The sequence below is a fragment of the Microcaecilia unicolor genome, chromosome 1 (assembly GCF_901765095.1).
Source record: "Microcaecilia unicolor chromosome 1, aMicUni1.1, whole genome shotgun sequence".
In the NCBI taxonomy this organism is placed as follows: Eukaryota; Metazoa; Chordata; class Amphibia; order Gymnophiona; family Siphonopidae; genus Microcaecilia; species Microcaecilia unicolor.
Genome location: NC_044031.1, coordinates 604415486 through 604436376, shown reverse-complemented (window position 1 = coordinate 604436376; position 20891 = coordinate 604415486). Strand labels below are relative to the sequence as shown.

Below are 20891 nucleotides of genomic sequence, written 5' to 3'. Positions count from 1 at the left end.
TGCCTGAAAGCTGCTAACTTTTGGATTAATTTGCAGAATTAAGTTATAAATGTGTGCTTTCTCAGTGTTCCTCCAGACTGACCCAGAATGACTGATGGGTAATGCATGCCTACCAGCAGGTGGAGACTGAAAACACAGATTTTTGAGCAAGCCTATAAGACCTCTGTTCAGCTCCTGAAAGCCTCAGTATTGTCAGTCTACAGCCAGGTGGTAGATATGGTGAGCCCCTTGGTCTCAAAGTTTCTCTTCTTCTCATTTTCTATCTAATATCTGTCTTCTTAACAGAACAAGATAAAAAACAAATAATTCTAAGTCATAGTAGGGAGATTAAGGATTTCTGTTTTCTTTCCTCTTTTCTGCATCTGTTCTCCGATTGGATAATTTGCTGGCTGAGGCCTGTGGGGGTTTCTCTGATGCTTCAGGGGTGTTAAACTTGGGCGGCTGAGTCCCTCCACCCTCATTTCTCCGAGTTTTCCCTGAATGCCTATGGGCCCAGGGTGGACTTTGGTCTGTTGCTGGCTTCAACCCCTTTGAGGGAAGGGAATTTGCAGAACCGCAAAAATAAAAATAAAAAGTGAAGTGCTGTTTCTTCAGCACGTGGCAGTCTCCCTGCAGGGTCTTGGGCTCAGGGTAGCATTCGGGTGCCTCATCCTTTGGGCAGACATGGTCCCGGTGTTCAGTTTCCAAACGGTGAGGTTTTTAGTGCTGCTTGGGTTTGGTTTCTTGGCTGGGCATTGGATTCGCCTGGAGCTGCGGAGTTGTCTTTAAAAAAAAAAAAAAAGACCAACTTCTCAGTGTGGAGCGGTTGCAGTGGTACCGCTTTTGAGTGGGAAACAAGCTGCTTTCTGGACTGTTCGGTTTTCGGCGGGAAACTGCCATTTTGGTTGTGCTGGTCGCACTGGGGGAGTGGACCAGGCAGCTCGTGCAGCAGACCGCTACTTTTCCATCGGATTCCTTGGAAGTGCAGAGAGGACTTCTCGGGGGGGGGGGGGGATTTCCTCCATATTTCGTCCTAGTGCGTTGGGGGGCTTTCTTCTCCAGCCTTCCAACCCCTGCTGGAGGGGGGGCTTGCTAGGGTTCCAAGCATTTCTAGGTCAGGGTATGTGGAATCTGGAAGAACAACCCTGGGAGGATGAGGGCTTTAAGTGTGCTATGACATATTCATTTTCTCAGCTGTCTGGTCTCTGGGTGAGGAACCCCTTGGTGCTGAGGGTAATTCATAACAGAGAGTTCCAGGTTCTTTATTTTAGAAAGGAATGGTAAGCTCCTGTACTATGTGCAGTGTTTCTCTTCATGTGAGGGATTTGCAAGTCTGTCTGGTCCAAGCCCTTGCATCTAGCAATCAAGGTTCTTGGGCAAGTCCAGGGGAACATTGCAGTTGGCCAGCTCCAGCATTGGTTGTCTCTTGAATCAGCAGTGTCTTTAGGAGAATTATAGTTTTCAATTCTGTTCATCTCCGTGGGTGTTCTATCAGCAAGCAGTACCTTACCATGTAAATATAGCCGTTGGCAGATGGTAGTCTATCTAGACTCATCTATTTTTTTTTTTTAACACCTTGCTTGTTTGTCCTCTTTTCAGGATCTCATACTCCAGTTGAGAACAGACTTCTTTTACAATTTGGGAAAGACCGCTGCCTTCTGGTGGTTTTTCCTCTGGGGCCACTGTCATCTTTATCCAAGAGATTTCTCAGTCAGCTCTGCACAGTGCGGTGGTGAATACCTTAAGTCTCCTGAGGTGGTTAATGTTCTGTTCGTGGCTGTACTCTTACTACTTTTCCCTAACCTTTATAAGCCATCCTTGGTGAAAGCCTGTAGACCAAGATGACGCAGCCGGAGAAGCCTTTGGTTCTTTCTATCGGACAGAGGAGTTTTATTGCCATTTTGACCATTTGTTTTTGAAGGATGCATGATCCCTTTTTTTCTGAATTCTTGAAACCTTCCACTATGATGTGCTCGACATTCTGCTGGATTTCCTCACATTGCCGTTTTGAACACCTTTTTTTCTGAAGGATGCAAGATTCCTTGTTGCTTCCTTAACACTTGAAATCTTCAAGGGATGGAGTGCTTTTAGCTTTTGGTGGAGTTCCTCACGTTGGATTAAGATGTCAGTTTTTCTCATTTTCTTAATTTCGTTGTATGTGGGGTCATGTGGACTACAATTGTGCCCTGTCATTTTTTTCTCATCTATGGGGGTCAAGTAGTTACTTTCTGATCCTGTGAACTCAATTGGTTTTCTGCAATTCTATCACTACTTGGAGGTTATCTTGCCTATGGGGTTCCTGCACACCCGGATGTAGTATCTTCTTTAGGAGTGGTCGTCTCAGTGGTGTTCCTTGGCACGCTATGCTGCCGGTCACGGCTGCTCTGCATCACAGTCTCCGGTGGGGTCTTCCAGAGACCAACCCTGGGACGAACATCTCTCTGATACAGGATCCACTCTCGGCTGGGGCTGCTGCTCTACAAGTTCAGCTTCTCTTCGGAAATGCAGTGGTACCAGGTATGTCAGTCATTGAGACTGCTGTGTTATTCTTGTCATCTGTCATAAGTATATAAGTGTTGCTACACTGGGACAGACTAAAGGTCCATCAAGCCTAGCATCCTATTTCCAACAGTGGCCAATCGGTTACAAGTACCTGGTAAGATCCTAAAACAGTACAATATATTGTATGCTGCTTATCCTGGAAATAAGCAGTGCATTTTCCCCAAGTCCATTTTAATAATGACTTATGGACTTTTCTTTTAGGAAACTATCCGAACCTTTTTTTAAATCCCGCTAACTGCTTTTACTACATTCGCTGGCAATGAATTCTAGATTTTAATTACACCTTGAGTGAAGAAATATTTTCTCAGATTCATTTTAAATTTACTACTTTGTAGCTTCATTGTGTTCCCCCTAGCCCTTGTATTTTTGGAAAGAGTAAATAAGAGATTCATGTTTACCTGTTCCACTCCACTCATTATTTTATAGACCTCTAGTGGAATTAGAAAAGGTTCAGAGTAGGGTGGCGAAAATGATAAAGGGGATGAGATGACTTCCCTGTGAAGAAAGGCTGAAGCGGCTAGGGCTCTTCAGCTTGGAGAAAAGATGGCTGAGGAAATATATGATAGAGGTCTATAAAATGAGTGGAGTGGAACAGGTAGATGTAAATCGCTTGTTTACTCTTTCCAAAAATACTAGGTCTAGGGGGCATGCAATGAAGCTACAAAGTAGTAAATGTAAAACAAATTGGAGAAAATATTTCTTCACTCAATGTGTAATTAAACTCACCGGTCTATAATTGCCTTGATCACCTCTGGAATCTTTTAAAAAAAATTGGTGTTGCCATCCTCCAATCTTCCAGTACCATGCTTGATTTTAAAGATAAGTAACATATTATTAAGAATAGTTCTGCAAGTTCATTTTTCAATTCTATCAGTACTCTGGGATAAATACTATCCTGTCCAGGCGATTTGCTACTCTTCAGTTTGTCAAATTGCTACATTACAGCTTCCAGGTTTACAGAGATTTGATTCAGTTTCTCTGACTCATCAGCTTTGAATTGGCACCGGTACCTCTCCCAAATCTTCCTTGGTGAAGATCGAAGCAAGGAACTCATTTAATCTCTCTGCTACGGCTTTGTTTTCCCTGAGTGCCCTGTTTACCGTTTGGCCATCAACTGAATCTTTTGCCAGCTTCTTGCTTTTAATATACCTAAAGTTTTTACTATTGTGTTTTTGCCTTCAATGTAATCTTTTTTTTATTTTTTTTTCAAAGTCCCTCTTTGCCTTCTTTATCAGAGCTTTGCATTTGACTTGCCATTCCTTATGTTGTTTCCTATTATTTTCAGTCAAACCTCCCATTTTCTGAAGGATTTTCTTTTAGCTCTAATAGCTTCCTTCACCTCACTTTTTAACCATGCCGGCAGTCGTTTGGTCATTCTTCCTCCTTTTTTAATACATGGAATATAACTGGCCTGGGCTTCCAGGATGGTATTTTTGAGCGGTATCCATTCTTCTCATTTTATCATAGTCTTCTTTCTGAAAGTTAAATGCTAACGTATTGGATTTCCTGTGTGTACTCCAGAGCTGATATCAAATTTGATCATATGACCACCGTTATCAAGCGGCCCCAGCACCATTACCTCCTGCACCAGATCATGTTCTCCACTAAGGACTACAGAGTAACATAGTAAGTGATGGCAGATAAAGACCTGAACAGTCCATCCAGTCTGCCCAACAGTTACATCATTATCAAGTCAAGATAAAAATCAACAATGAATATGAGATTATATATTTGTAAAGCTAAACATGGGATAAGGGTTCCACAATTGCAGTGAACAAAAAATCAAAGTAAGGGATCCTCAAAGAATCATGAACCAACAGCATATCTCTCTTAAATCTTTAAAAAAAATGCAGGAAAAAGCCTCAAGAAGCCAATATAGGCTTAAAAAAGCTCAAGATTTCCCAAGATACTTTTTTTTGCTTCATCAGAGGCAAAAAAACCTCCATAAAGTACACTTGTTTCCATGTACTAACTGTCTTCATAATTATTGCAAACTATTTAGCAGAAAAATCCAAGTCTGATTCTCCCTCAGTATGGTCCTGGTCTATATTGAGGGAGAGTCCGACTTGAATGCAAGTACAAGTGTTTTTCTGCTAAATAGTATGCTGTAATTATGAAGACCATTAGTACATAGAAGCAAGTGTACTTTATGGAAGTTTTTTTTGCCTGTGACGAAGCAAAAAATCCTTTTGGGCTTTTAAGCCTTGAGCTTTTTTAAGCCTATGTTGGCTTCTTGAGGCTTGTTCCTCCATTTTTTTTTGAAGATGTTTAAGAGATATGTGCTGTTTGTTCACAATTCTTTAAGGATCCCTGGTGTTTCTGGGACATAGACCATAGAAATCCACCCGGCTCTGTCCTTGTGTTCCAACTACTGGAGTTGCCATCAAAGCCCACTCCAGCCTATCCGAATCTGTCATGTCATTTGTGGGACACAGACCATAAGTGTCTGCCTGGCATTGTCCTGACATTCTAAATTACTGGACGCAGTCGAAGCCCTCTCCAGCCCATCCTAACTTGGATTGCTATATGAGGGACATAGAGCGTACAAGCTAGCTCAGCACCGGCCTTAGTTTTTATAGCCAGCGTTGCCATCTAAACACCACTTAACATACCATTCATTTTCTAATTAGAGATCTTCTATGTTCATCCCATGCCTTTTTGAATTCTGTCACAGTTTTTTTTTCTCTACTACCTGCTCCAGACATCAACTTCCCTCTCCTTGAAAAAATAATTTTCTGACATTACCTCTGTCTACCACCCCGCAAACTCAATTCATGTCCTCTAGTTTTACCATAGAGTGGAGGAGTAGCCTAGGGGTTAGTGCAGTGGACCTTGATCCTGGGGAACTGAGTTCAATTCCCACTGCAGCTCCTTGTGACTCTTGGTAAGTCACTTAACCCTCCCATTGCCCCTGGTACAAAATAAGTACCTGAATATATGTAAACTGCTTTGAATGTAGTTGCAAAAACCTCAGAAAGGTGGTATATCAAGTCCCATTTCCTGTTCCCCTTTCCTTTTCCCTTCTCTGTAAAATATTGTTTTTTTTAGTAATATCTTTCAAGTATTTAAATGTCTGTTGTGGAGCTTCACTAACAACTTGTACAGGGGCATCAACACCTCCTTCCTTCTACTGGTTATGCCTCTCTCTGTATGGCCTAGCATCCTTCTGGCTACAACCACTACCTTGTCACACTGTTTCATTGCCTTCAGATCCTCAGATACTATCACCCCAAGATCCCCTCTCCCTGTTTGTGCATATCAGTCTCTCACAGCCTAATACATTCGGCTCCCTTGGATTTCTACTCCTTGGGCATCACTCTGCACTTTGCATTGAATTTTAATTGCCAAACATTAGACCATTCTTCAAACTTTTTCCAGATCCTTCTTCATGTTTTCCACTCCCTCTGGAGTGTCCGCTCTGTTACAAAGCTTTATATCATTTTTTTTTCTCCTCTTGTTGGCTCCTATACCAGTTGCTCCCTATTATGCCCTGATGTTACATTTACACAGTCAATATTGGAGTAATTGAAATCAACTCATTATTATATTCCCCAGTTTGTTAGCCTGCCTAATTTCTGATAACATTTATACACCTGTTCATTCTGGCCAGGTGGGCGGTAGTACATAAGTATTGCCATACTGGGACAGACCAAAGGTCCATCAAGCCCAGCATCCTGTTTCCAACAGTGGCCAATCCAGGGCACAAATACCTGGAAAGATCCCAAAAAAGTACAAAATATTTTATGCTGCTTATTCCAGAAATAAGCAGTGGAGTTTCCCCAAATCCATTTTAATAATGGTCTATGGACTTTTCCTTTAGGAAGCTGCCCAAACTTTTTTTTTTAAAACCCCGCTAAGCTAACCGCCTTTACCACATTCTCTGGCAATGAATTCCAGAGTTTAATTACACGTTGAGTGAAGAAATATTTTCTCCGATTTGTTTTAAATGTACTACTTTGTAGCTTCATCGAATGCCCCCTAGTCCTAGTATTTTTGGAAAGAGTAAATAGACACTCCTATCACTATCCTTTTACTTTTTACACATGGAATTTCAAGCCATAAGGATTCCAAGATGTGTTTTGTGTCCTGCAGAATTTTCAATCTGTTTGATTCCGTGTCCTCAGTATACAATGCTACTCCACCATCAATTCAATCCACCCTGTCACTACAATATAATTTGTATCCTAGTATGACAGTGTTCCACTGGTTATCCTCCTTCCACCAGGTCTCAGAGATGCCTTTTACACCTAATATTTATTTACTGCATTATATTCTAACTCTCCTATCTTAGTTCTTTGGCTTCTGGCATTCGCATATAGGTATTTCAAACTGTAGTTTCTCTGTTATTCCTATTTACATCTTGCTCAGCAGTTGACATAAGCATCTATTATAATGGGGAGGGGAGTGGTAGTCCCACATTAGAGGAAAAAAAAATGAGTTGTGATGTCAATCCGTAGTTGATCTGTTTTCCTATAGCTTTTTGAGAATATTTGGTTACTGCTTTACTTTACTTTGACTGTTGCTTGTACTTGATGGACTATTAATAAAGAAAGCAAAAATATGTATTCTTTTTATTTACCACCATGTGTTGGTAGGGAACTCAGCTCATTGGTCTAAACTGGTCTAGCAGAACTCAATGAAAAGAAGTTAACAGATATGAATAAATTTTAGTGCATCTTGAAGAAAAAAAAAACTTTCCTTAATGTTCAATTTGATACTTGACATGCTCATAACCCTTGATCCTCTGTTACAGCACTATGCTTTGCCAACAACTGGCATCTTCATGGAGAAGATAAAATGTATGTTTGGCAATCTTCAAATTAGATTTGCAGCTGCGCCAGCACTCAGATTTTAAAGATGTGGGTCATGCTGTTGGATGTTTTCCATGTTTTGAAAATGAGTGCACATCCGTACTCAATACTATTTATTGTGCATTACATGACTGCATGTCTAGTAAAAGTTTGAAGCATTCCATTCATAAAATACTCATCATATTTACAATGAATTACTACCGTTACATATTTCTGCCTTATCTTTAAAAAAAAAATACCAATAACCTTTTAAATTGTGGAATCTGTACTTAGTTGCCTTCGTTCAGTAATAGGCCCAGGTTAGACCAGTAGATCTCTTGGAAAATGGCTAACATAGTAAAGTTGAACAGAATTAAAGGTAGAGGGGGGAAAAATAATAAAGAAAGGGAAAAACCTAATCTGTGTGCAATTAATGAAATATAATCATATAGGATGCTGTGGAGAAAAGACCTCAGTGGAGTACAATAATGCCCAATTTTAAACTCAGGAAAAAAAAAATCATAATATAGCTTAGTCACATTGCCTGAGACCACTAGGCTTGAAGCTACTGTTTGCAGGTCTTTGATTTGAAAAACAATACAAAATACTAAAAGTATGTCATGTTTTATAGCTATTTAAGGCAAAACCTTAAATATAAATGTATTGGTTCTTGGAAGAATAACTCTTGTAATATTTTTTTTGTTTTGTATGATTTATTGCTTAGAGAATTATGCCTTTATGAAATGATTAGGTTTAGATGCTTTACAAATTAATGTTTTTTTTTTTTTTTTTTTTTTTTGCAGAACATGATAGACACCTAGCATCTAGAAGAAATATGGCCACTGCTTACCTTGATCCAAACTTAAACCATACACCAGCCTCTAGTGCAAAAACGCGTCTTAGTACTGGCATGGAACGCTCTCCAGGCGCTATGGAACGTGTATTGAAAGTCTTTCATTTTTTTGAAAATAACAGTGAGCCAACAACTTGGGCTAGTATTATACGACATGGAGATGCTACTGATGTCCGGGTAAGTTGGCTTTCAGTATATTTATATATTACAGGTGATAGATGGTAGACAAAGTTTAATGGTAGACAACACAACAGTATACTACATTTAACTGAACAGTTCATAGTGTGTTAATAAGTTTATCATTTTTCTTGTTGAAATCTTCACTCTAGTCATTTGATATAATTTAGGGTTTGATTTGTATGTTAAAATGCTGCTTATGGCAGAAAATATTGGGTGAAATATGAATAAATGTATTAAAAATGTAAAATAGCAAAGTAAATTCAAGTAGAATGTGCGATAGTGGCCAAAGAAATTTCCAAGCCAAGGTAAGTAGTGATTTTACATGCACAATTTGGCTGTCTGAAAATAGTCACCTTGCTCCCTCTCCCCCCACCCCCCATACACAGCTTGGCTAAAAATAACTGTGTTAGTTACTTGTAACCTGAATTGGTCACTGTTGGAAACAGGATCCTGGGCTTGATGGACCTTCGGTTGGTCCCAGTATGGCAATACTTATGTATTTTTAGTTGCATTTAGAAAGAGGTCTTCTGGGAAAAGAATAGCAAGTAGATAGCAAAGTTGCTTACCTACAAAGAGAAATCTAGATAGCTGGGGAGAAATCAGCTACAGAAATTGGGAGCAATATCCAACAGCACAGAGACGACAAATCTGCAGAACTTAACTACTAGACTAAATTCTGATCATGCATTAAAGCTGTTCATAGCTACTCCTGTGTAAGTTCAATTAAGTTGCATTGTTATCCTGTTAGATCAGTCCAGACAAATAGGTATGGGAGGTAGAGAAAAATCTTGAACGTTCTGGTGACATCACCACTATAAGGAGTGGTGTAGACTGGAACAGTTGAGTATTTTCTGTGCCTCCAGCAGATGGTGCAGGCTGAACTGGTATAACACAAGATTATTTTGTACCTTTTTTTTTTGCTCTTTCCTGGGGGTCTCAACTTTAAGGCTAAGTTTCTGTTCAGTGCTCCTTGGCATTAGGATATGGACCCTTTCCTGGTTAAGCCAGGGGTGACTTTGCCCTCCATAGCTCCGATTTACCTAAGGATATCCTGAGAGTGCTGGGGGACTAGTGATAGTTCCCAGGGGCCCCATTGATAGGGTAAGGTCTCCTGTCTTTGTACCTACTTTTCCCCCTTCCCTCCTTGTACTTTTTTTCTCACTTTGCGAGTGTTGTGTGGCTGTGCTGGCCCTTTTAAAATCTTACATTCAGACAATGCTCAGAAAGCTGTGCTGTTGGCTGTCAAGTTTTATTCTTGCTGTTGGCAATGGAGACACAAGGTTTGTTTGGATTTCAGCTCAGGTGGATTATTCTTCAGTCCCATTATCTTTGTTGCTGGAGGTGGAGTGCGTCTGGGGTGTTTTCTCCACAGCATGCTCTTTTTGCCCTCTTTTGTGACAGGGACACTGTGTTGTTTTACCTCTGCCTGACAGCACCGAGGAGCTGCACTGTAGTTTAGCTTGCAGTTCTGTCATGGGATGTAAGGAAATCGGTTTCTCTGAGGAGAGTTTTTGACAGGAACATGATAACATAATAGAAGATAGTAGATAAAGACCTGAAGGGTCCATCCAGTCTGCCCAGCAGTTACATTCATTATTAATTCATGATTAAACCAACAGTGAATGTGGTATAAAAATACTTGATTCTGGTTTCTTTGCCACTTAGTAACATAGTAACATAGTAACATAGTAGATGACGGCAGAAAAAGACCTGCACGGTCCATCCAGTCTGCCCAACGAGAAACCTATAAGTGTATACCTTACCTTGAATTTGTACCTGTCCCCTTCAGGGCACAGACCATACAAGTCTGCCCAGCCCAACCACCAGTCCCGCCTCCCATCAGCGGCTCTGGTACAGACCGTATAAGTCTGCCCTCCCCTATCCTCGCCTCCCAACCACCTCCCCCTCTTCCCCCCAACTGCTCCGCCACCCAATTTCAGCTAAGCTACTGAGGATCCATTCCTTCTGCACAGTATTCCTCTATGCATATCCCATGCATGTTTGAACTCCGTTACAGTTTTCATCTCCACCACCTCCCGCGGGAGGGCATTCCAAGCGTCCACCACCCTCTCTGTGAAGAAATACTTCCTGACATCTTTTCTGAGTCTGCCCCCCTTCAATCTCATTTCATGTCCTCTCGTTCTACCGCCTTCCCATCTCCGGAAAAGATTCGTTTGCGGATTAATACCTTTCAAATATTTGAACGTCTGTATCATATCACCCCTGTTCCTCCTTTCCTCCAGGGTGTACATGTTCAGGTCAGCAAGCCTCTCCTCATACTTCTTGGAACGTAAATCCCATACCATTCTCGTAGCTTTTCTTTGCACCGCTTCCATTTTTTTAACATCCTTCGCAAGATGCGGCCTCCAAAACTGAACACAATACTCCAGGTGGGGCCTCACCAACGTCTTATACAGGGGCATTAAAACCTCCTTTCTTCTGCTGGTCACTCCTCTCTCTATACAGCCTAGCAATCTTCTAGCTACTGCCACCGCCTTGTCGCTTTTGGGACATACTGTAGAAATCTGCTCTACACTGTCCTTATGTTCCATCTACTGATGTTGATGTTGAAACCCTCTCCAGCCCATCCTAATCTGCCTTGCCATATAGGGAACATAGACTGTAGAAGTCCGCCTGGCACTGTCCTTAGTTCTTCACAGCTGGAGTCGCCATCTGAGCACATGACACATCAGCACATGTTAAGATTTTGATTTTATACTGTCCATTTTCTAATTAGGGATCCTCTGGGTTCATCCCACACCTTTTTGAATTCTGTAACCATTTTTGCTGTCTCCACCTTCCTTGGAAGGGTAGACAACCTTCTTCATGAAAAAGAATTTCCTGATGTTACTGTAACCAGTGGGTTCAGGTATATTTTATTACCTGGTCCGGGGTTCTTGGGGTTTCAGTGGGTCTTTTGTTTTATTGGTGGCCAGTGGTGCTGTCCAATTTATGATCTGAATTGATTTTGTCAATTTGTTTTGGATGAATTGATTCGATTCAGAATAAAATTGGGAGTCCTGATTTGTGACTTCCCCCACCTGCCTCCAGCTGACACCAAGCTGCTGCCTCCCACTCGCTTACTGTTACCCAAGCTGCTACAGCTGCTTCTCTCCCTCCCTCCCTCCCTCCTTCCCACTGTCATCCAAGCTGCTGCTGCTTTGTTCAGCAGCAATGGCGACAAGAAGATAAATTAACCAAATGGCAGATGACGTTTAATGTGAGCAAGTGCGAAGTGATGCATGAGGGAAAGAGGAACCCGAATTATAGCTATGTCATGCAAGGTTCCATGTTAGGAGTCACTGACCAAGAAAGGGATCTAGGTGTCGTCGTTGATGATACGTTGAAAACTTCTGCTCAGTGTGCTGCTGCGACTAAGAAAGCAAATAGAATGTTAGGTATTATTAGGAAATGAATGGAAAACAAAAATGAGGATTTTATAATTCCTTTGTATTGCTCCATGGTGCAACCACACCTTGAATATTGTGTTCAATTCTGGTTGCTGCATCTCAAAAAAGATATAGTGGAATTAGAAAAGGTGCAGAGAAGGGCGACGAAAATGATAGAGGGGATGGGATGACTTCCCTATGAGGAAAGGCTAAAGCGGCTAGGGCTCTTTAGCTTGGAGAAAAGGCGGCTGAGGTCTGATATAGGTCTATAAAATAATGAGTGGAGTTTAACGGGTAGATGTGAAGCGTCTGTTTATGCTTTCCAAAAATACTAGGACTAGGGGACATGTGATTACGCTACAAAGTAGTAAATTTAAAACGAATTTGAAAAATTTTTCTTCACTCAACGTGTTATTAAACTCTGGATTTTGTTGCCAGAGAATGTGGTAAAGGCAGTTAGCTTAGCAGAGTTTCGAAAAGGTTTGGACGGCTTCCTAAAGGAAAAGTCCATAGACCATTATTAAATGGACTTGGGGAAAATGTGACCTGGATTGGCTGCTGTTGGAAACAGGATGCTGGGCTTGATTGGCCTTTGGTCTGTCCCAATATGGCAATACTTATGTAAATTGATGATGGGAGCTCAACTCTCTGATTTCAGAACTATAGGACCTTGGTTTTTTGCACATTCAATTTCAGTTTATTGGTCAGGGCCCAGGTGCTGGCAGCAGTCATGCCATTCTATACCGACTGAGTTAGGCCTTTGTTTGATGCTGTCACTGGTAAGAGAAGCAGGATGTCATCTGCGTATGGTAGTAGTTCATTAAAACCCAGGGGAATTGAGGCAAAGGATGACATAGTTTGAACATAGTTTGATCCAGGCGTTCGAGTAGGAATGTGTGATATACTGCATTGAACGCTGCCGATACATCAAATTGAGAAGAATTACTTGGTTGCCTTTGCATAGGTTGTGTTTGACATAAGTAGTTAGAACTAGCAGCAGTGTTTCCGTACTATTTTACGAGGCCTAGTCATGTCCTTAGAACTTTCTGAAGTGTGCTTTCACATTGCCATCGGAACAGTACAAGAGATTTCTTTACTTCTGGGTGCTGGGGCAGCACTACCAGTTCAAGGCTTTCCCTTTTTGGTCTGGCCACATTGCTAAAAACTTTGGTGCCCCTCCGAAGGGACACCACCTTGTAGTGGTGGAGGGGCTTCTGTTTTTCAATGACTCAGAGGGCTATGCTGAAGGGTTACCCATATCAGACAGGCTTCTGAGGAGAAACCAGACAAAGAGTGTTCCAAACTGGGAGAGTGGTAAGATGGCGACCTGAAGTTCGTATGCCCAATGGCCCAGCTGCCCTCTGAAGTTTCGTATTCTTTACGTAAATTTCCTCTCTGCAATTGCAGTTACCTTAACTGAGAGGAAGGGGACAACCAGCTGTCAGCCGCTGATGGCCAGCGTTTTGTCCCCTGAGCAGCAAGTGCGGGACCGCTGCACGATGAACTGCCCACAGATGAAAGGGTTGGCGAGTCCTTTGATTAGCAGCGGCGCTCTCGGACCTGGAAAAAACAACTCCATCGCTCCCGAATTATTCAACCACCATGTCCAAAGGAGTGGAGGATTGAGTTACAGGCATATGCTGAAACGGAGGACGTTTACAGCAGAACCCGAATCGGCGGAACCACTCCTAAACACCTAAGAGAAATCAACTTGGAGTTTTTGGCTCCCGTTGAGGTTACATTGAATACCATCTGGAAGGCGCCTTGGGACCTAACGGTGGCAGTAAATAATTTTGTTTCAGATATAATTTTATTAGAGAGTTACATGGACAATTTAACTGAACCCTTTGAGAGTGAAAAATTGATATAACAAATGATTCTACACGAGCAAGAAGTGGTTATGATTTTGAAAATGATAATAGACCAGAAACTTTGAATAATAAAATGAATATTATTATAGATGATAACGAGATTATTGTTTTTCCCAGAGTTCCGGGTATGACTCCGAAAGTTTTCCTCAGAAATATTTCTTCAATTATTACTTTAAATGGAGTGAAGCCTGTGAAGACTGGGATTACTTTAATCAGTGGGATTTGAATTAGAGACTTATGTATTGTTAAATAACTTCTGTTTTTTAAAAGAGAATGTAATCAGATGTATTATTTCTAACTAATATTGGACAATAAGTATGTTTTCAGTGAAATGATTTGACTATACACTGTATTGGCCTTGAAGAAGCCAACCAGATGATCAGGGTGGAATAATGAATTAGATGAGTAATATCTGGGGATAATCAGGTTGATACCACTCTTTTTTTTCTGTTTACTGTTTAATTGATCTCCTTATCTTGTTTCACTCTCCCTAAGGAAGAGAATAGAATTACCTGACTGAAATAATTCCTATTTATTACTTTCTCCGAGGACAAGCAGGCTGCTTGTTCTCACTGATGGGTTGACGTCCTCGGCAGCCCCCTCCATCGGAAAGTTTACTAGCAAAGGCCTTTGCTAGTCCTCGCGCGCCCATGCGTCTTCCCGCCCGAAACCGGCTCGAGCCGGCCAGTCTTCTTTCGTCCGCGCTCGGTACGGTCGTGTTACGCCGTTCGTGCCCCAGAGAGTCGACCTCGCGCGTCCTTTTCGACGTGTTTTTTGCTGTTTTTCCTTGAAAAAGTTCGGGAAGCGCTCCGGTAGTGTTCCGGAAGACCCTTTTGGGTTTTCTGCCCTTCCCGTATTTCTCAGTTTTTGCCCCGTAAGTTTTCTTTCGTTGTCGGGGTAGGCCTCTTTTGGCCTCGGTCGAGATTTTTCTCCCTCTAAATTTTGGTGCTTCAATTTTCGCCATTTCGGCTTTTGATTTCGCCGGCGTGATTTTTCCGCCCATGACATCGAAGCCTTCCAGCGGCTTCAAGAAGTGCACCCAGTGCGCCCGGGTAATCTCGCTCACTGATAGGCACTCTGCGTGTCTTCAGTGTCTAGGGGCCCAGCACCGCCCTCAGAACTGCAGTCTGTGTTCCCTGTTACAAAGGCGGACTCAGGTAGCGAGATTAGCCCAGTGGAACGTTTTGTTCTCGGGCTCTTCGTCGGCATCGGCACCGGAGGCATCGAGTGCATCGACGTCGTCAGCGTCCGGACCATCTTCCTTGGCTGCCGCTTCATCGACTGCATCGAGGCATCGAACCTCTGCATCGGCGCCGAGGCATCGGGCGACTGCATCGACGTCGGTGGTACCGAGAATTCATCTGCTGATGTCGTCGGACGGAGGTGCATCGTCAGGAGTGCAGGTGAGGGCTGTCCATTCCCCTGCTGGTGGCGGTGAGCCTTCGGGTGGGTCTCCTCCTACCCTGAGGGCTCCTGCGGTACAGCCCCCCCGGGATCGACCCTCTTCGGTCTCGGCCCCGAGGAAGCGACGGATGGATTCTACGTCCTCCTCGTCGGTGCCGGGGAGCTCCGGTGACATGCTTCGGAAGAAGTCGAAGAAGCATCGACACCGGTCTCCTCCCCATGTCGGCACCGAGAGCTCTGGGTCGCCGAGGGATTCGGCACCCAGCAGGCATCGGCACCGAGAGGACCGCTCACCCTCTGTTCAGGAGGTGTCGATGCGCTCCACTCTGGACAGCCCGGAACAGCCTCCTCGCCCGGAACAGGTTCTGACGTCGACGCCTGCATCGACCTCTCAGCCTTTCTCTGCAGCCGCTCTAAACGAGAGCCTCCGGGCCGTTCTCCCAGAGATTCTGGGAGAGCTGTTGCGCCCTACCCCTCTGGTACCGGCGGTGCTTGCGCCTCCGGTACCGTCGAGCGTGGCGCCGGCTGGCCCATCGCCCGGGTTGAGGTCCCCGACGTCGGTACCGCGTGCGGTGCCGACAGCGGCCACCTCCCAGGAAGGCTCCCCGACTACGTCGGCGGAGGGAACTTCGCCGATGCGGGCGAGGGAGTCTACCTCTCGACGCCCCCACCGTGGACGGGGTTCCACCGAGTCGAGTAGGGCGAGGTTGCATACGCAGGTTCGTGAACTTGTGTCTGACACCGAGGGTGAGGCCTCCTGGGAGGAAGAGGAGGACCCCAGATATTTCTCTGACGAGGAGTCTGAGGGTCTTCCTTCTGATCCCACTCCCTCCCCTGAGAGACAGCTTTCTCCTCCCGAGAGTCTGTCTTTTGCTTCCTTTGTCCGGGAGATGTCTACGGCCATCCCCTTCCCGGTGGTTGTGGAGGACGAGCCCAGGGCTGAAATGTTTGAGCTCCTGGACTATCCTTCTCCACCTAAGGAAGCGTCCACTGTTCCCTTGCACCATGTCCTAAAAAAGACATTGCTTGCGAACTGGACCAAGCCACTAAGTAATCCCCACATTCCCAAGAAGATTGAGTCCCAGTACCGGATCCATGGGGACCCAGAGCTGATGCGCAGTCAGTTGCCTCATGACTCTGGAGTTGTGGATCTGGCCCTAAAGAAGGCTAAGAGTTCTACGGAGCATGCTTCGGCGCCCCCGGGCAAAGACCCTAGAACCTTAGACTCCTTTGGGAGGAAGGCCTACCATTCTTCTATGCTCGTGGCCAAGATCCAGTCTTACCAGCTCTACATGAGCATACACATGCGGAACAATGTGCGACAGTTGGCGGGCTTGGTTGATGCTCTTCCCCCTGAGCAAGCCAAGCCTTTTCAGGAGGTGGTCAGGCAGCTGAAGGCGTGCAGAAAATTCCTGGCCAGAGGAGTTTATGACACTTTTGATGTTGCGTCCAGGGCCGCTGCTCAAGGTGTGGTGATGCGCAGGCTCTCATGGCTGCGTGCCGCCGACCTGGAGAATAGACCAGCAGCGGATTGCGGACTCGCCTTGCCGTGCGGACAACATTTTTGGAGAAAAAGTCGAGCAGGTGGTAGAGTCTCTCCACCAGCGGGACACCGCATTCGACAAGTTCTCCCGCCGGCAGCCTTCAGCCTCTACCTCTACAGGTAGACGATTTTTCGGGGGAAGGAAGACTGGTCCCTATGCTTCTGGTAAGCGTAGGTACAATCCTCCTTCCCGACAGCCTGCGGCCCAGGCTAAGCCCCAGCGCGCTCGCTCTCGTCAGCAGCGTGCGCCTCAGCAAGGCCCAGCGGCTCCCCAGCAAAAGCAAGGGGCGAGCTTTTGACTGGCTCCAGCAGAGCATAGCCGACATCCAAGTGTCAGTGCCGGGCGACCTGCCGGTCGGGGGGAGGTTGAAAGCTTTTCACCAAAGGTGGCCTCTCATAACCTCCGATCAGTGGGTTCTCCAAATAGTCCGGCAGGGATACACCCTCAATTTGGCCTCAAAACCTCCAAATTGTCCACCGGGAGCTCAGTCTTACAGCTTCCAGCACAAGCAGGTACTTGCAGAGGAACTCTCCGCCCTTCTCAGCGCCAATGCGGTCGAGCCCGTGCCATCCGGGCAAGAAGGGCTGGGATTCTATTCCAGGTACTTCCTTGTGGAAAAGAAAACAGGGGGGATGCGTCCCATCCTAGACCTAAGGGCCCTGAACAAATATCTCGTAAAAGAAAAGTTCAGGATGCTTTCCCTGGGCACCCTTCTCCCCATGATTCAGCAAAACGATTGGCTATGCTCTCTGGACTTGAAGGATGCCTACACACACATCCCGATACTGCCAGCTCACAGACAGTATCTGCGATTTCAGTTGGGCACACGCCACTTCCAGTACTGTGTGCTACCCTTTGGGCTCGCCTCTGCGCCCAGGGTGTTCACAAAGTGCCTAGCTGTGGTAGCAGCGGCACTTCGCAGGCTGGGGGTGCACGTGTTCCCATATCTCGACGATTGGCTGGTGAAGAACACATCCGAGGCAGGAGCCCTGCAGTCCATGCAGATGACTATTCGCCTCCTGGAGCTACTGGGGTTTGTGATAATTACCCAAAGTCCCATCTTCTCCCAGTGCAGAAACTCGAATTCATAGGAGCCCTGCTGGATTCTCGGACAGCTCGCGCCTATCTTCCAGAGGCGAGAGCCAACAACTTGTTGTCCCTCGTCTCGCGGGTGCGTGCGTCCCAGCAGATCACAGCTCGGCAGATGTTGAGATTGCTGGGCCACATGGCCTCCACAGTTCATGTGACTCCCATGGCCCGCCTCCACATGAGATCTGCTCAATGGACCCTAGCCTCCCAGTGGTATCAGGCCGCTGGGGGTCTAGAGGACGTGATCCACTTGTCCACGAGTTTTCTCAAATCCCTGTATTGGTGGACGATTTGCTCCAATTTGACTCTGGGACGTCCCTTCCAAATTCCTCAGCCACAAAAAGTGCTGACCACGGATGCGTCTCTCCTGGGATGGGGAGCTCATGTCGATGGGCTTCACACCCAAGGAAGTTGGTCCCTCCAAGAACGCGATCTACAGATCAATCTTCTGGAGTTGCGAGCGATCTGGAACGCTCTGAAGGCTTTCAGAGATCGGCTGTCCCACCAAATTATCCAAATTCAGACAGACCACCAGGTTGCCATGTACTATGTCAACAAGCAGGGGGGCACCGGATCTCGCCCCCTGTGTCAGGAAGCCGTCAGCATGTGGCTCTGGGCCCGCCGTCTCGGCATGGTGCTCCAAGCCACATATCTGGCAGGCGTAAACAACAGTCTGGCCGACAGACTGAGCCGGATTATGCAACCTCACGAGTGGTCGCTCAACTCCAGAGTGGTGCGCCAGATCTTTCAAGCGTGGGGCACCCCCTTGGTGGATCTCTTCGCATCTCGAGTGAACCACAAAGTCCCTCAGTTCTGTTCCAGGCTTCAGGCCCCCGGCAGACTAGCATCGGATGCCTTCCTCCTGGATTGGGGGGAGGGCCTGCTGTATGCTTATCCTCCCATCCCTCTGGTGGGGAGGACTTTGTTGAAACTCAGGCAAGACCGAGGCACCATGATTCTGATTGCTCCTTTTTGGCCGCGTCAGATCTGGTTCCCCCTTCTTCTGGAGTTATCCTCCGAAGAACCGTGGAGATTGGAGTGTTTTCCGACCCTCATCACACAGGACGAGGGGGCGCTTCTGCATCCCAACCTCCAGTCTCTGGCTCTCACGGCCTGGATGTTGAGGGCGTAGACTTTGCCTCTTTGGGTCTGTCAGAGGGTGTCTCCCGCGTCTTGCTTGCTTCCAGGAAAGACTCCACTAAGAGAAGTTACTTCTTCCATTGGAGGAGGTTTGCCGTCTGGTGTGACAGCAAGGCCCTAGATCCTCGCTCTTGTCCTACACAGACCCTGCTTGAATACCTTCTGCAATTGTCTGAGTCTGGTCTTAAGACCAACTCGGTAAGGGTTCACCTTAGTGCGATCAGTGCATACCATTACCGTGTGGAAGGTAAGCCGATCTCAGGACAGCCTTTAGTTGTTCGCTTCATGAGAGGTTTGCTTTTGTCAAAGCCCCCTGTCAAGCCTCCTACAGTGTCATGGGATCTCAATGTCGTTCTCACCCAGCTGATGAAACCTCCTTTTGAGCCACTGAATTCCTGCCATCTGAAGTACTTGACTTGGAAGGTCATTTTCTTGGTGGCAGTTACTTCAGCTCGTAGAGTCAGTGAGCTTCAGGCCCTGGTAGCCCAGGCCCCTTACACCAAATTTCATCATAACAGAGTAGTCCTCCGCACTCACCCTAAGTTCCTGCCGAAGGTTGTGTCGGAGTTCCATCTGAACCAGTCAATTGTCTTGCCAACATTTTTTCCCCGTCCTCATTCCTGCCCTGCTGAACGTCAGCTGCACACATTGGACTGCAAAAGAGCATTGGCCTTCTACCTGGAGCGGACACAGCCCACCAGACAGTCCGCCCAATTGTTTGTTTATTTTGACCCCAATAGGAGGGGAGTGGCTGTAGGGAAACGCACCATATCCAATTGGCTAGCAGATTGCATTTCCTTCACTTACGCCCAGGCGGGGCTGGCTCTTGAGGGTCATGTCACGGCTCATAATGTTAGAGCCATGGCTGCGTTGGTAGCCCACTTGAAGTCAGCCTCCATTGAAGAAATTTGCAAAGCTGCGACGTGGTCATCTGTCCACACATTCACATCTCATTACTGCCTGCAGCAGGATACCCGACGCGACAGTCGGTTCGGGCAGTTAGTTCTTCAGAACCTGTTTGGGCTCTAGGATCCAACTCCACCCCCCGAGGGCCCTGTTTGTTCTGTTCCAGGCTGCACTCTCAGTTAGTTGGTAAATTTTTTTAGGTCAATCTCAGTTATGTCCTCGCCGTTGCGAGGCCTAATTGACCATGGTTGTTGTTTTGAGTGAGCCTGGGGGCTAGGGATACCCCATCAGTGAGAACAAGCAGCCTGCTTGTCCTCGGAGAAAGCGAATGCTACATACCTGTAGAAGGTATTCTCCGAGGACAGCAGGCTGATTGTTCTCACAAACCCGCCCGCCTCCCCTTTGGAGTTGAGTCTTCCCTTGAAGTGTATTGTCTTGCTACATACTGGACTGGCCGGCTCGAGCCGGTTTCGGGCGGGAAGACGGCCGCGCATGCGCGGTGCGCATGGGCGCGCGAGGACTAGCAAAGGCCTTTGCTAGTAAACTTTCCGATGGAGGGGGCTGCCGAGGACGTCAACCCATCAGTGAGAACAATCAGCCTGCTGTCCTCGGAGAATACCTTCTACAGGTATGTAGCATTCGCTTTCTCTGTATTTCCGGCAAGTTGTTTTATCACTTGTAAAAATTTAAATGGTTATTTAAAAAAAAAAAAAAAAAAACCCCAACAACAAACCTTTGGTGAAAGTCATGGTAATAACAGCAGCTTGTCTTCGCAAGCAGGGTATATGAGTGCACCCAGTGGTGTGCTGGTAAATGTTTAACAACAGGCTCTCTCCCCGGTCCCCCTCTGCGCCCCCCCCAAGTTGCAGAGATGACTATAGCCGGGGAGAGAGCCTGGGGAGGGGGGTGGCAATACAGTATCCAGGAAAAACAAATTAAATGATCCCAGGTTCCAATCTAATTCATGTTTAATGTGGGATAAAATGCCATAAATAAGTAAATAAATATAAACTTTTAATGTTGAGCACCTGATTCTCAAAGTGAACATATTCCAAACACTATAATGAAAATAAAATGATTTTTTTTTCTACCTTTGTTGTCTGGTGACTGTTTTTCTGATCATGCTGGCCCAGTATCCGATTCTGCTGCTATCTGTCCTCTTAACTCCGTTTCCAGGGCTTCCT

General features: G+C 45.7%; 1 protein-coding gene across 1 annotated transcript in view; it reads left to right on the top strand.

The window, feature by feature from the left end:
• Positions 1–1832: 1832 nt before the first annotated feature.
• Positions 1833–20891, top strand: part of PTK2 (protein tyrosine kinase 2) — a 714868-nt gene continuing 695809 nt past the window's right edge. Inside the window, 2 exon segments of the mRNA XM_030219604.1 lie at positions 1833–2496; positions 8135–8361. Of these exon segments, the coding sequence (XP_030075464.1) occupies positions 2343–2496; positions 8135–8361 (381 nt within the window). The 5' untranslated portion in view covers positions 1833–2342.